Genomic DNA, 15,947 nt, shown 5'->3' on the forward strand with positions numbered 1-15,947 from the left:
CTCCCCGACATGCCCTTTGCTGCTGTCATACCCTCCCCGTTCGCACGCCTCGAGAAAAGCGGCCGCAGTTGGCCAAGGGGAAGAGACATCAGTCCCACCGCAGACCCAGCAGCAGTGGGGCTTCAAACCTGCTTTCTCCTGCCCAGACCTGGCCCATCCATGAGTCCAGGGTCTCCTGCTATGAAACAACCTCCCTCCCCACCCCCCCTCCATCCTCTTCGCCACTCCGATGTCCTGAGCAAACCACAGCTCCGTAGCTTTTGCCATTAGCTGCTGGCAGCGGATTGTGCCTCTGCTGCTTTCGCTACTGTATCTCTGGCTGGGCCAATTGGCACTTGGGCTTTATTTATTTTTAAATCTTTCCAGCATTAACCTGAAAGGAAAAAGTTTCAAACCACTTTTTTTTTTTTTTTTTTCATCTGATGTTGGAAATAATGCCTATTCTGTTAAATTAAATCCCTCAGGGCAGAAAAAGTACCACTCCTTGCTCTCCCCCCTCCAAGTTAGCTCCTCTTTGTCACAAATTGTCCCCAATGGATTTTTTTGTTGTTGTTTACGTATGGTTTTTATGCCAAGGCACTGATAACATGCGTGCAAGCAGGCAGGCAGAGGGTAATTTGCACGGAGGTAGTAGGAAATTAAGAAAGGGAATTAGATTATTTGGGCAGTGGGCAAATCCAGCATTGCCCAAATTAGAAGAGAATAAACACTGTTTATCTGTATTTACTCTGCTCTGTCTCTCCACGGAGGAGATGCTGTAAGCCATCACTGAAATATGAAGTGCCAGACCCTCACAGTCCAAGCACAAATCCAGAGCAGCTTCTTTTTTGGGGGGGTGAGGGATGTATTTTGCCTGAAGTGGCAGCTTCCAGGCTCAGGTAGCGGGGTCACAATCTCCTTCTGAACCCAACAAGGAGTTTTGCTTCCCAGGGTACGTGTGCACAGAATGACTGCAAAAGCCAGTATGCACAACCAGCAAATCGTAAGCATACCTGTATTTCTTCTGTGAAATACAGCCAGTACAGGGCACGGTGAATCACCAGTTAAGCTGCAGCCTGACAGATCCTACTTTGCTGTGGGACTGGCAGCAGACCCAGTAACAGAGATTGCACAGGGTACATTTTGTCCAAGGCAGCACATACAAATCCCTGGTCCTTCCATACTTGCCAGGGTTCGTCTGGACCTGAGTAAACCAGCAGAGCCCAGCGGCCAGGAGATGCGGGGCTTGTACAAACACTCACTTGCAGAAGTGTAGGAAAGCAGAGAAGACAAATTCGATATCTCAACCCAATCACAAAATAACATCCTCTCTCATCTAAAGGAAGGTATTTCTGTTTATAAAAAACAGGAGTCAGGATCTCAATTCTTCACCATGCCATGTTGCCACCCAAACACTGACCAACATCATGTGATGCCTTGTGTTCCTGACCACCTCCACCTTGCCACCTTTTTCTGCTTCTGAGGAATTTCCCATCGCCGCAAGCTCCTGAATGACCCGGTTTTGGCTCAGCCCATGGTGAAGGCTACATCAGCTCCTACCAAAGGCAGCTGAATCCCTATCTAGTGGCACTATTTAGTTGTGCCGCCCCTGTCTGCATGCCTGGCATCAACACCGCATTGTCCTCAGCCCAGCCAGGTGCTCTGACATCAGTAGAGGTATGCTCATCTGTGGCAGCTGCAGGTCTGGCCTTAGATTAGATTTGATTAGATTAATCTCCTAATTCTAACAGCTATCTTCAGCCTCACAGAGTTTAGGAGAGGTGTTCTCCATCAGCAAGGCTGGAATCAAGCTCTAATTTCATTTCCTCCACACTCATGCCCTCAGCTCAATTGCAGTCTCTGTTGCAGAAAAAGGACTTGGGTTATGACCTTACATTGCTTGGTTTGGTGGTTCAGTTAGACCCTTCGGCCAGCTCTCCTGAGGCGCCATAAAAGGGAAACTTTCACAACGTTCCGTCCCACTCCCCAAAGCTGAGTAACTGTTGATTTCTGTGTCCCCATCCCACCTCAGTCCATCTGGTTCACTCCTCACAAAAGAATAGCGCTATGATCACCCTTCCAGAGGCGATCACCGAAATCAGCAGGGCTGGTTTGGGGCCAGCTCCACCTGTGTCCCACCCTGTTCCCCACACCCTTGGGACCCACATCCCTTTTCCCTCCATATCACCATCATTGATGCTTTCATTTTCACATTTACCTTCTCCCCATCTTTCTCCCGAGCCCCCCTCCTGCCCACACCCCCTTTCTGCTTCACCCCAGCAATTACCTGGTCCACTGCTGTCCAAGATGGTGATCACCAGCAGCCCCCTTGCCTTGGGCCTATAGAGCAGCTGTGATGCTCTCAACCCCGACCAAGGAATCTGTTTGCCTTTAGCTATTTTTTGAGCTGCTGCCAGGGAAGTTTCACAAAAAGGATAGTGTTATTTCTGAAAATGAGACCCATAAACAAGGATGAATATGAACTCCCCGGTGAGATTTGGGGTTTACTTTAGTGGCTGGGAGATCAGCCAGTGAAATGGAAATACCAGAGAACATTATCATAATTACCCCATGGCCTCCTCTGGGGGCAAGGGAAAGGGGGAAAAAAAAAAAAAAAAGAGCTGAACCAAAACTGATTTAACAGCCTCTGGACAGTATTGTCTTTTCACCCTTCCCTCCTTGGCCTGCCTCCTGCTCTGCATTTCTGCTTTCTTTGAACAAGGAGGTGAAAAAAACCCAAACAACCATTCCTAGATCTTTTCTTCACAAGAAATTTTATTTTTTCTGTGAAAAAAAAACAAACCAAAACAAAACAAAACAAAAAAACAAAAAACAAACCACCAGTACTGGGAATCGGAGAGGTGATAAACATTGAGAAAGAGTAACAGATGGGTTTTGATTGCAGAAGTGTGGAGTCTGGGGAGGAACCCCCATCCCTTCCAGCTGCACCTGGTCAGTCACAGAAGGAGTGAAGGACAAAGCTGTCCTTCTGCGCCCGCCCGTGCAGTGTCCAGCCCGTCTGCATCCCTTAAGCTCGCATAAATCGGATGCCAAGTGATCTCAGTGCCAGAATTTATGCTGAAGCAAGTTAGGGAGGGCTCATGAAAAGGGATTTGCTGTCAGCTCTTTTAGAGTGATTAACTTCTGCAGGGGCACGATGACCTCATGCTTCCAAACAGTTGGATTTGGGAGATGTACCTGTCTGGGACACTATTTCTGACTTCCCTCAGATGCTTCTCTTGCCCCCAGAGCTCACACCAGCAAAAACTCAGCCTCTAAACTCCACATCATCTCAGTGCTGCTAACATGACCAATTACTGGAGTCACCAGCTGCCCAAAGGAAAAAAAAAAAAGGCGTGGGGCGGGGGAAGGAGGGTGGGTGGGTGTGTGTGGGGTGTGGAAATCTCCACAGCTGATGTGATTTATTTTGGGTGGTAGATTGAAGATGGAATGAGTTTCAGCTGATCTGTGTAGCCAAACTCTCAGTGATTATAAGGGGAACTAAGCAAATACCTCAGATTCGTATATCTCTTCCTGGATGTCCCCAGTTGGCCAGTAAGGCAGGTATTATGGTGTTTGTTCCTTTCTGTTGGCTAGTAAGCATCTGCAGGATGAGAAGTGTTGGGCTACAAAGGGGTGGGTTCATAGCAGATGTTCTGGGTAAAAGATGAGTGACATGTTGAATGTGCAAACCTTGGTGAGTTGTTGCTGTAGCGCTAACTTGGATGAAGCGTTTTTTGCACCTCAGACCTACTTTTTTGTGGCCCTGAACAGCAAGTGCAGAGAATAAACAGAGTAGATTGTGTTGAGCATGTCAAACTGGACCATACCCTGAATGTATGTGTGTATTCCCGGGTGCTCAGCACGTTTCCGTGGCCTTAGAAAAATAGAGGGCCCATAGATATATATGAACATAGCCCTATGCAGTCATTCGTCTGCCCTAACAGACCATCCCCAGGAGCTGACAGTTTAGGATGTTTAGATAAAGAGGTAGCTCTTCTGTTTGTTGTTTTCCAGCTTTTGGTGATCAGCAGTTTAAGACCTTCCTGCATCAGAAATGTGCATCCAGGCCACAGTGTTTAACAGCCACTGATAGATTTGTCCTTTATTAATTTGCCTGATCCCATTTTGAATCCACCAATGCGATTTGCTTATGCGCATTGTCCTGTTTCTTTTAGACCTTGTTCTCTCCATCTTGTGCCTCCCAGGTCTCAAATTCTGCAAAACTGTGACTAACGAGCCCCCTTTCCCTGCACCACCTCGTGTCTTCCAGACACCTTTCATACCAGCATCTCCAGCCCCATCCCTCTGCCATCCCAAAAGATCCAAATCTACTCCGAAGCAGTGGTTCCCACCTCTTTCATACTCCTGCAGCCTGTACCTCAGCACTTCTGAAAATGAAGCCACTTATTTTTCTGCTTAGGGATATTCATATTCCAAAAAGTTGGCATATGCAGCTGCTAATGATTTTAGCAAGGTTGTCCCACCAGTGTTTTGGATCAGGTGTTGAGATTGTTTGTCAGAGAGAGAGCTGTGCCAAGCCAGATCCAAGTGTGTCTAATATCATGAGTGCAGCTATGTTGCAAAGCAAATGTTCCTGTGGATTTCTTTTAACCTTTGACAGCCAGGATGGAAAGGTCTATTCTCCCAAGTAACAAGCAATAGGACAAGAGGAAACAGCCTCAAGTTGCACCAGGGGAGGTTTAGATTCAATATTAGGAAAAATTTCTTCACTGAAAGGGTTGTGAAGCATTGGCACAGGCTGCCCAGGGCAGTGGTGGGATCACCATCCCTGGAGGTGTTTAAAAGACGGGTAGACATGGTGCTGAGGAACATGGTTTAATGGTGGTTTTTGGCAGTATTCGGTTGATGGTTGGACTTGATGATCTTAAAGGTCCCTTCCAACCTAGAAGATTCTATGAGTAGAGCAGCATTGCCTTAAGATCAGAAGATCCAGAGCAAGAAAATCAGATGCACAGGAAAAAGTGGTATTTAACGGTTAAAAGTGCTCCGGCAGCTGACAGATCCAAAGGTTTCCAGCTGTGGGTGTCTGCCCTGTTCTACCTGCTGTCCTTGAACCCAAGGCTGAGCCATTTCAGCGTCTGATCGGGCAGCATACTGATCAGTCCTGTCCCTAGAGAGCTTTCAGCCTTGCGGACACATTGAGATGTCTCATCAAGGGGTTTGACAGGGGATGGGAACTGTGGTTGGGACAGGAGGGGATGACAAGTTCAGAACCACCAGCTATCAGCCCAGTTTTGCGTCGTCAGTGTTTAATGTGAGTTATTCAGCAGCACAGAAGCGTCATTGCCAGACTGCATGGTTTTCCTATAAGTCTCTTGAGAATAGGTGTCTCCTTGAAGTCACAGGATTTAGTAAAAATCTCTGTTCTTATTCGTATATGTGTTTACATACATGTTTCAGCCTCCTTGAACAAGAAGAAACACAGAAATACACGTCTTAAACATATCTCTCAGCATTTATACCAGTTTGGGGAGAGAATGGGGAGGTTTGGGGTGGTTTTTTTGTTTGTTTGGTTTTTTGTTTGTTTTGGGGTCTTTTTTTTTTTGAAATTTCAGAGGGATAACCAAGAGCTCAGGAAAGCTGAAAACCTGGGTTGAGTTCAGAGCTCTGCCTCAGCCATTCTGCCCGGCTCTGGGCACAGTGCTCGGTGCCTAATCTCTCTTTCGGGGAACTATATTTTATTTTCTGTGCCTGGCCTGGACAGCATACATCCCTCTGGCTGGGAGCTGCTCTACTCTCAGAGCACGGCCAAAGGAGCCTGAGGACTAAGCGTGCGAGGGATGAATCATTTGAAATGCCTGAGGTCAGATTCTACTCCGGCCACTGTAAATCCAGACAAACTCCTCCAGCTTTGGTGGGATCACTCGGGGTTTGCGCAGATATAAATGACAGCAGGATTTGACCCAGAGGTTTTGTGTTGCCAGTGAAAGAGTTGAAATGCGGGATGCTGCCTTAAATGTGGACAGGCCGAACATCTGGAAAGGGATAGCTTTGTTTTGCATTAACGTTAATGCGGTTTTGAAACCAACTCCCACTTCTGAAGGATTTTTAGTGTGGATTTTTTCCAAGGACATGAAAAACTAACTTCTGTTTTACTCAGAATCCCCTTATCAGATCTAGCTATCCGTCTGTGTGTCCATTACCACACCAGCTGCTCAAACATCCACCATTCCTCTCCACAGAAGTACACTGGGAAATTGAATCTGAGTTTACTTGTAAGCTGGATTTCATTAACCCTCATTATGTAGTTTGTAGTACGTCTTGCTCGAGAACTGATTGGCCTTCAACTGGCTTATCTTGCTTACTTTCCAAAGTGAAATTACTTAAAATGAGTGATGGAACCTTAATCCCAAATAACAGTGGTTTTGGGGAGTACAACACAATGTTGTAACCCCCTTTCAGTCTCTGCTTCAGAGGGGTCGAAATGAGCAGCCACCTCCCTCGGTAGACTCTATGACCTACCGGCAGCTTTCCTTCTCATCTTCAGAGCACTGCTGACTTCACAAGGTTTCCTATTCTTTCTTTTGCCTGCCTGTACGATGCATTGATGTTTAGACCTGCTCCACCCATCCAGTATCCCGAGGTTTTGCTTTAGAGATTTATAGTGCCCAGTCTCATCAGCACAGTCAATGTAAGTTAAAAATAAAAAGGATGTTACTTTGTATAAAACCGTACCACAGCCCCTCTTGCTTACCTTAGGCTTTTATGAGTGAGTACTAAGTTCTGCACGTATCCAGAGAGAGGGAACATCTGCTCTCATTGCATTTATAGTCTGATTAATCAAGATAGACAAATATTAGGGAAACAGAGGCAATGAGAAGAGCAGTGATTTATCCCAATTTACTACATTACTTAATTATTTCAGGCTACTGCTTTACAAATACCTTCCATTGAGGAGCCCTATCATGTGTTGTACATGGCTGTTCTGTGCTTTGAACCAGCTTTGGGGTGATCTTATGGATCTCACAGCCCTGACCTCCCAGAGACTCTTCTGCCATAAGTGACAGAGTACCAAGGATGGACTCAAACCTCAAAGGTTTTGCAAGGGTGGTCAGATCCTGCAGGTCAGAGCCTGCAAGGGATGCTTGCCAGTAGACGGTCAAAGTCCACAACTTTCCTTGCCCCCTTCTATGCGGTAAATCACAAAGCATATGGAGGGTATGATCTGCATCGCCCATTCAAATCCAGAGTAGAAAAGAAATGTAGGAGAAGGCTGAGTATACTGCACTTTTGAGGGGGGAAGAAACAGGAAAGGACAAAGGCAGCACCATCCCAGCATAGCTGGGATGGGTACACTGAAATTTCCACCCACTCTTGCCAAACTGACCTGGGAGAAAGTCCCTCGTATTCTGACTTTATCTGGCAGTGGGACTGGTCCTGGATGTCTGAGCAGGACGCACAAGCTGAGTACCCAAGAGGCACATCAGAAGATTAAAGCAGCCGTATTGCATTAGATCAAAGCTCTGTATGCTGTAACAACCAGGCTGTGGCTGCCCCATCCCTGGAGGTGTTCAAGGCCAGGTTGGACGGGGCTTGGAGCAACCTGGGCTGGTGGAAGGTGTCCCTGCCCAGGGCAGATTGGATGCAACTCAATGATCTTCAAGGTCCCTTCCAACCTAAATTGTTCTATGACCTCTGGACACCTTACAGGAGGAGAAGCCTAATCTTCTCAGGATGATGCTCACAGACTCTTTTCCCTGAGCCTTCAGTCTTTGGGGAGCAGATGCTGTCAGCTCACAGCCCTGCCCAAGGCATGTGTTCCTGGATTTAGCTAGGACGCTGATAGAGCCTCATGACACGTGGCCAAGGGCCTGCATGCAGGCATGGAAATAGTACTTTGTTGATGATGGCAGGTTGTGATTCCTAAAGGGAGAGGAGTCTGTACTTTTAACCCCTGGCAGTATCCTCCAAGAGGAGGGTGTCAGGAAACACAACATTGCTTTGCCGTTCCCTGAGTATTATATTTACCTATGTTTCTATGTACTAAAGGGGCCATTTTTTAAAAATACTATGCCAATATTATTTACTGGGATGGTTTTTTTTTTTCCTAGCTGCGTGCCTGAAAGCTGGGGCACACCACCCCAGAAATTGCTGCCTTCCTGCATGCGCATGTGTATGATATGAGCAATTGCAGTGTGCTGCTTCCTCTGTCGCATACTCAGACGATTTCATGTGGCATCTTGTAAGAGGTGTTGCTTGGGACACTAATTGCTGAACGAGCTGAGACACACAGAGCAAGGCTGGTGGAGCAAACTGCTGATCCAAAGGGGATTTTGCATTCAGATCATCTGCATTACCTAGGAAGCCTGTGTCCTGCTGCTCTTACCCTGCTGAGGTTTAACCTCATTTCTCCCCATCACTGCAGGTGGATGCTGATGATGTCATCACCAAAGAGGAGCAGATCTTCCTACTGCTAAAAGCCAAGGCTAAGTGTGAACGACACCTGAAAGCCAAGGTGCCCAAGGTGCATGGTGAGTGTTTCCACAGCAACCCCAGACTGCATGGCTGGGGCTGGACCCCTCCTTGTTCAACCCCAGCCCTTCTCCTCAGCCCTGTGCTCAGAGTGTGTGAGGGAGGCAGCTGAAGACGACCCAACAGACTGCTTTTTTGGGTTTGGAGAGCAAAGGTGTCACAACCTCTTTCTCTTGCTCCAGAACACCAGATGCCAAGGGGTCAGGAGGACACAAGGATCACAGTCATGGGTTTACAGTCCTCACCACTTTACCCAAAACCCAGGCAAAGCATGGGAGATAGCATCAGCCATCAGTTCTCCCAAGATCCTTTGCAGTACCATCAGTGGTATGAGAAACAAAGCATTCTTCCAACACCCCTTCTCTGTTTCCCTGTGGCATACTCTCTCTATATTCTCCTCAAATGGGCCCAAGCTTAGCTAAACCTTTCTTCCACTTCCTTTCTATTTGGGGCTGCAAAATCACTGCCAGATGTAGGGCTGGAGAGAGAAGGAAGGGAGAAAGCTCTCTCATGTGGGTAGAAAAGTCATCATCCCCCATTGGTTTCTTTCATCAATTTCACATGTGTTAATTATTGGCACTGGGGCCGTATGCTGAAGCACCCTACATCCACCCAGCTAGTCCTGGGTGGGCATCCTGTCCTATCTCCCTCTATTGCCTGAGAGAAGGGGACAAGCCAAAATACTTCCCACCTTCACTGTTGCATCTCAGAGATCTCTTTCCCCACCGCTAGCAGTTTGGGAGTACCTGGTGACATCACCTGGCGAAAGGTCCCCAAAGCCAGCTGTGAGATTAGAGCAGAGCTGCCTGCCCACCTGGTGTCCCTCTCCTGCTGGAAATGACAGCAACGGGCCATAAAAGCCCAGCTTTCATTTTATTCCAGGCCTCCGGCTCTACATCAGCCAAAACCTCAAGCCACATCCTCTGTTGCTTCTTTGTCCTGTTCAACCAATGCCCAATTAACACCTCATTAAAAAACATATGTGCAAAGTCATTTCCTTCTGTTGTACTACAGACCACCTGCCTACCTTGGGATCTGGCGATATCAACCAGCTGGTCTTGCTCTCGTACCCTATTTTCAAACTCTTCTCTATGAGAATGACAGCATTTAGTATTGATCTCTCTCTCTCTCTAATTGTCAGCAGCAGTGTCAATAGGGCTGGGGAGATGCATATCACTGACAAGCAGACTTCAGGATCTTTACTGGTGTCAGTTTGATAGAGCAAAGGCATCAAATCACAGGGCTTTGCAAACATGCCCTTGGTCCTGTTTTGGGACCTGGTTCTGTGACTGAGGCCACCACTAGTTCTGTCATTGACTGGAACAGAAAGAAATCTGACTAATTTTCATTTAGATATCTCATGGACCCAAGTCCTGGCTTCAGAAAAAGCTATTCTGAGCAGCTCAGGCAATAAAACTTAGGCTCACTGTTCCATCCTCTATAACAAATCTCTGTCCAGTCCCAAACAGTACAGCAAAGAGGACAAATCATCTTGATGTCAGCACTCACAGCAGTATATTCACAGCTTTAAGGACTCAAGGCAATCATTAACAATAGGTATTTACATCAAATTAATCTGCAAGAGGTACGCTAATCCAAAGGCTGAATGAATTCTGATTTAACCTTTCCCAAGAAATATTTTTTTAAGAGGTTGTGAAGGAATCTCCAGTGGCAGCACCTCCGAAACCCCCCAGAAATTCCCTCTAGCACTTCATAAACCAGACAGTGAGTTGCCAGTCCATCTGTGAGATGGTCTAAAGAGTCAATGGGAGGGTAGAGGATTTTGCAATTTGGAAAAGATCTTCCCACTTTGCAGAAGAGTTACCATCCACAGATTTTTTTTAGACTACAGATGCCCTTGGACACATGAAACGATAATGTCATGGGGTATTTGTGAACAGACTAACTCAGTCTTCATTTTGCAGCATGCTTGCTCCTTCATGCTGCAGGAGTCAAAGGAGATGAGTAGTTTTAGATCCTCTTGTGGGGTGAGAGGTGCCAGAACAAAAGGCTGTAATCTGCTCTGTGTTAGCTTTAATGCAATTAATTGCTTGGCTAAGGCTCAGAAGCTTACTTTTTGCACAAAAGCTTCAGAGCCCAGGGTGAAAAGTGGTTAGGTCCAGTCCTTTCCTCCTTTGATGATATGCAAACTGGGGCCTGGTTTCTATTTCTGCTAATCACTCAAGGACATGTGGGTCTGTCCCCTTCTCAGCCAGATGGAGGACCTTATCCAGTTGCCTCTTCCCTCTCTACAGACCCAAAAGAAAAAGCCTAGGAAAGGGCTACATGGTCTTCACAATTAAGATGCAGCACCCCCCACTTGCAGACTGTATTTATAGGGGCAAAATGATTGTGACTTGGAGCAATATAAATCCTGGGTGGCCATCCCAAGCCTTCAGGCTGTCTCCTGTGATGTCACTCAGAGTATTTCTGAGCAGCACCCAGTTGGGTAGCAGGAGTCGTCTTGTAAGTGCCATGGAGGACTTGGGTTGTGTTACCACCCTGCCAGGTCCCTCATCTCTCTTGTCTTTGGATTTTCAGTGTTGTAGGACAGAGTTGTCCTTCACGATGCATTTGGTTTTTGGCTCTGCATTATGTAGCCTTTTCTGGAAGGAAAACAAGTGATTCCACAGGCAGGCAGAGAGCTGTGTCCAGGTTCATTTGACCCTCTGCTTGATAATAATGGCAGCCCACAGCCTTGATGTGCCACTATATCTATACTGAGTCTACCTGCTGGCAATGCAGGCTGATGCTCCCCACGTCAGATGCACAGAGGACCTCATGTCCTTGCAAGATCTTCCCGATGGCAGCCAGCCATACTCCTTGCTGTCTTGACATCTCCTAGTGCCTCCTGGAAGCCAGGATGGAGGCTCAACCGCTACCCCTGGATTTTATTTCTCTTTTCAGCAGTGTGATGAATAGGTCCCACTCCAAAGGCTGCTACTGCCAGCATAGAACAGACTTATTTTATTGGAGGTGGAGCAAGCCCCACTGAGAAGTATGTTTGCAGACCACAGGGAGCAGCCCACCCCTTGACCTGAAATGATATATTGATCTGGCCGGTATTTAAAGGGAAACAGGCACAAAAGGGAACAGGCACAACCTAGACCCTTTAAAATACTTTTTTTTTTTTTTAAATCTAACAAGAAAACAAAATAAAAAAACCCCCACAACAACAATGAAAGTGACCCTAAAACGAACAAATCAGCCCCGGCTCAAGGTATGCAATGCAGGAGGCAGCACACACTTCTGGTTCAATTTACCTGTGTTACATTTAGTTCCTGGAAGTCTTCTAAATGGGAGAACCTGTCCCCATGTGGTCGATAAATGGCCATGAGAATCATACATGAGACCCTGGAAAGTTTGCTCAATCTGCCCTCTCTGTCCGTAATACAGCAGAGCTACTCCATGGCATCCTGGGGGACTTCAAGGTCAAATGATCTGCCTTGCAAAAGAGGGTAAAGGAGTATGGTTTCACCTGATGTAACAATGGCACAGTGAACTTCAGCTGAAGAAGTCACCCATAAAGCAAAAGCTGTGGTCATTGGGACCATTATGAATTTGAGCCGCGGTTGTCAGAATGGTGGTGATAGTTGCATGCAGCACAGGTGGATTACTGATGGCCTCGAACATCTGAGCTCCTTCTAGAGTTGGTGGACAGAGAAGAACATCTTCTGGGGTGGCATCTGCCTCCCACCTGTCTCCAGATGTCCATCACAGATTAAACCTCGGTTTGCTGATTTAGCTGGACCACTTAACACTTACACTGCAGTAATTGATTATGATGTTATTGATGAGGATGGTGTGATCCCTAGGAGGGTAGCCTAGCACTAAGGTAGCTTTCCTGAACATGTGGAGGGACCTCCATCTTCAGAGGTTTTCAAGAGTTGGGTAGACAAATCCATGCCTGACATGACCTCTTGCTGGGTTTGAAGGCTGAAAGTTGGACAAGAGAAGTTCAGAGGTCCCTTCCAACAAACATTTCTATGATTAGTCCTGCTGAGGGGATTTAGGATTACAAGCCAACAGCATTGAGGCTCCCTGGGGGGATTGTTTCCTCACTGTAGACTTCAAGGCTCAGTTATCAAAGACTGGTGAGGGCCTAACTACAGTGCACCAGGTGCAGAGCCGGACAAGGAAAAAAGGCAAGGTCTGGGTAATTCATCTGTCTTTTACTTTGGAAAAGAAGAGGAACTTTGTGTGTTGCCTCTCTCTTTTTTTCTTCTTTTCTTGTTTCTAGTTATCTTGCATGTTCAAATCTGTGCTTGGTTTGTCATTACAAAGAAGGAAAAAGGACAAGCTGCCACTAAGGCAGCAGTTTGGGGGAGATTATAAGAAAAGCACATCATACAGTCATCAAAGGATGAGACTTCTTCAGCCTTTCTTACGTAGTTGTTTGTGGTGAGGGAAAAGATTCACATTCAGCTCTGCTTGAAGGAATCGAAATCTATGGTATAACTTCCCAGAAACAATGCTTTACTGCCTCACGTGTCAAAGGTGAAAAAGGAGACTGAAATCTCTTCCATTAGTTCTGCTTCACTATGTCTGAAAGTACCAAAACGATGGTCTTTAAGGTCCCTTCCAAGCTAAACCATTCAATGATAAAAAGCACTGGTGCAAGAGCTGGATCTCAGTTGCCCAACCTCATGGTGGCTTCTAGAGTCAGTGTCATTTTGGGACCGTTACAGCAGCCTTCCGTATGGAACAACTCTAACTGTGGGACACCCCTGCAGACATCCCAGTGGGGTAGGATGTTTGGGAAAGGAGAAAGTTCCCACTCAAAACACTTGGCCCGAGTCAACAAGGAGTGGCTTTGGACTTAAGAGTCCCACCTCTCCAGGGAAACTCTTAACCAGAGGTCATAGGAAAAAAAGCCTTTGACCCCATGGTTGTTTTAAAGCTGCTTTGCACTGGGTACTTACTCAAGCTCTACAACAAGTGAAGACTGCTGTGCAGCCTGAGGTCTGGCTTTCACATCTCTGCTCTGGGGTTTTGTCCTGCCCCCCTCAATGTTCAATGTTACAGCTTGTGGATGGGCTTTGAGAGGCGCATCCATTGCTATGGCCACTCGGGGATGCTTACCTCTCGTGGCTTTCTAAGCCATGAGAATTAGGGGTCTGCACTTCTGCAGACAGCCTCTGCTTCTCCAGGGAGCCTTCTGAGGACCTCTTCCTGCAAACCTGCTCTCATCAACACTTTGAGTTCATACCTGGATTTGAACCAGACTGAATGAAGCACTGTTTTTCTGCCAGCTCGGAGGCAGCCAGATGGAAGGTGTGAGGAGTCAGCAATAATGTCTCTTCTCTCAGGCAAGGAGAAGATGGAGTCCCATGGACTCCTAACTGCATGTCATGTCTTGAACTGGTCCTACAGGGCATGTCTATGGCAAAGGGAAGGAGTGACAGCAGCATAAGCCTGTATCCTTGATAAGACATCTCGGCTAACAAGGGCTGAGCAGACCTCAGTTATGGTGGCAGAGGTGCTAAGGACCTGTGTGTGTATGCAGAGGCCAGTTTTCTCATCAAAAGCATGACTTCGTTTGCTATTTCAAATAGTAGGCAAGTGTGGGCAGGGCCAATGGCACAACTGATCGACCTCAGAAAGAGCCTTTTTGGAGGAGGTTTGTTTTACAGCTGGATCAGCTTCCTGACCTGGTTCACCACGCAGCCACATAAACAAAAGAGCCATCGCAGGGAGAGGAGCAGAGCCAGGAAGGGAAGGTGTTGGTATAAGCAGTACTCCATTGAGAGTTACCTGCTGGATGTCTGATGTTTTGAAAACCCAAGCTGACTTATCCCCCACTGCCTTCTCTCCTCGCTCCCATGCGGCCCCACTTCCCATCAAGGGGTGTATGCATCCACTTAGTGCTGTCAGATCCTGTCCTGCCATCACCCTTGACCCAAGCCTATCCCTGTTCATCAGAAGGTGCCAGATACCACCTGGCAGAGGGCTGCTTGGATCCTGCCTCTGGGTGTGATTGCAGCCTAGTGTTGTGATTTACGCAACTCCATAATAGTAAAAGATCTGTGTTTTTGGAAGCAGTGAGAGAATTTGGGACACCTTGATTATTTTTTTTATTATTATTATTATTTTAGATAGAAAGAAATATCACGTAAGCGGGAGTGAAAGTTTGGTAGGGCTTCTGTCCTCATTCTTGGGAGCTGACGCACAGGGATATTCAACGCCTCACCTCCGATCTCAAAGGAGAGTCTGTGGCAGAGCCAAATTTTGGATTCTCATCTCCTTACTCTTCAGCCAGGGCACAAGCCACAAACCACATTTCCTTTTGTCCTGGAATTCAAGGTGAGGCTCCAAAGATTCAAATCCAGGTGGACAGAAACTGATGAAAATCTTTGGACGAATCTCACTTGACTGCAAGTCAAAACTCTCGTCATCGCTCTCGCTTTAAAGCCTCCGGGTTTGTTTTGAAATGAGGAAAACACATTTGAAATTTCCTGCAGTGCAATGGGCACCCAAGTTCTCTTCCTCTCTTTCCCATCTCATCGCTGAGTGCATTTCATGGGCCAGTTCTTTTCCTGGTATAAACTGACAGATTCCCGTTCAGTTTAGTGAGGGCATTGATTTATCGCAAATTCATTGATTTCTCCCACAGTTCAGCACTGCAATTTGTTTTTTTCCCCCTCTAATATTAATTCAACCAACATTTTAAAAGGGGAAAAATCTGAATTTCGGAGATATCTGTGGGTCTTAAGAGGTGAGAGGTAGCCTGGATCAGCACCAAACCTTGTTTTGGGGCTGATATCTGCTGTTCCCTCTCTCACCTTGCAGCTGCCCACTCCTAATGCATTTATTTGGCAAGCGCAGGCTAGAAATGGCTACATGGATTAACACATGTGAAGACACAATATGGGAGGGACTGTGGGTCCAGCACCACTGCTTGCCCCCAAGAGGAGAAATGAGATTTTTGAGGAGCAAGTTTCTGTGCGTCATTATTCCAGAACAAGCCTGGATTGACCATGGAGACACAAACCAGCACTGGTTCTTTGACTGGAAAATGTGATCTTGCCTATGCATGGACTTCATGAGCTCTTCCCCAAGGAAGCAGCCAGCCCAGAAGAGAAAAGTACCATGAATCGCGCTCCACCATGCTCTGGAAGCAGGAAGACCTTGGTCTCCCATCTGTTCCACTTAGCATTGTCCTTTTTCCTTTGTTGGTTTTTACTGTTTCAGTTTTATTAAAATCACAGCTTTCTTTTCTTCAGCCTGCACCATTATTAGCCAGTGCCATGTGCCTCACGGTGCAGTGTCGAAACGCAGCAGTTTCCAGAGCAGTTCCTATCAAAGTGGCTGGCGAGTGGTTACGTTGTTCTCCCAACAGACCTGCACCCTCACAAAGGTGGCCAACACTGTCTTGGTCTTTGTGAGAAAGGACTGATCTTAAAGTAGCTCCAGCTACTAAAATTGGCCATAAAAACCAGTATAGTAGGTCTAAAACTTGAACCGTATATTGT

At 46.7% G+C, this 15,947-nt stretch overlaps 1 protein-coding gene across 1 annotated transcript in view; it reads left to right on the top strand.

Moving 5' to 3' along the window:
• Nucleotides 1–15,947, top strand: part of PTH1R (parathyroid hormone 1 receptor) — a 126,764-nt gene that overhangs the window by 61,055 nt on the left and 49,762 nt on the right. Inside the window, 1 exon segment of the mRNA XM_009880511.1 lies at nt 8,369–8,474. Within this exon segment, the coding sequence (XP_009878813.1) occupies nt 8,369–8,474 (106 nt within the window).

Source organism: Charadrius vociferus, unplaced genomic scaffold (assembly GCF_000708025.1).
Source record: "Charadrius vociferus isolate BGI_N301 unplaced genomic scaffold, ASM70802v2 scaffold12, whole genome shotgun sequence".
Lineage (NCBI taxonomy): Eukaryota > Metazoa > Chordata > Aves > Charadriiformes > Charadriidae > Charadrius > Charadrius vociferus.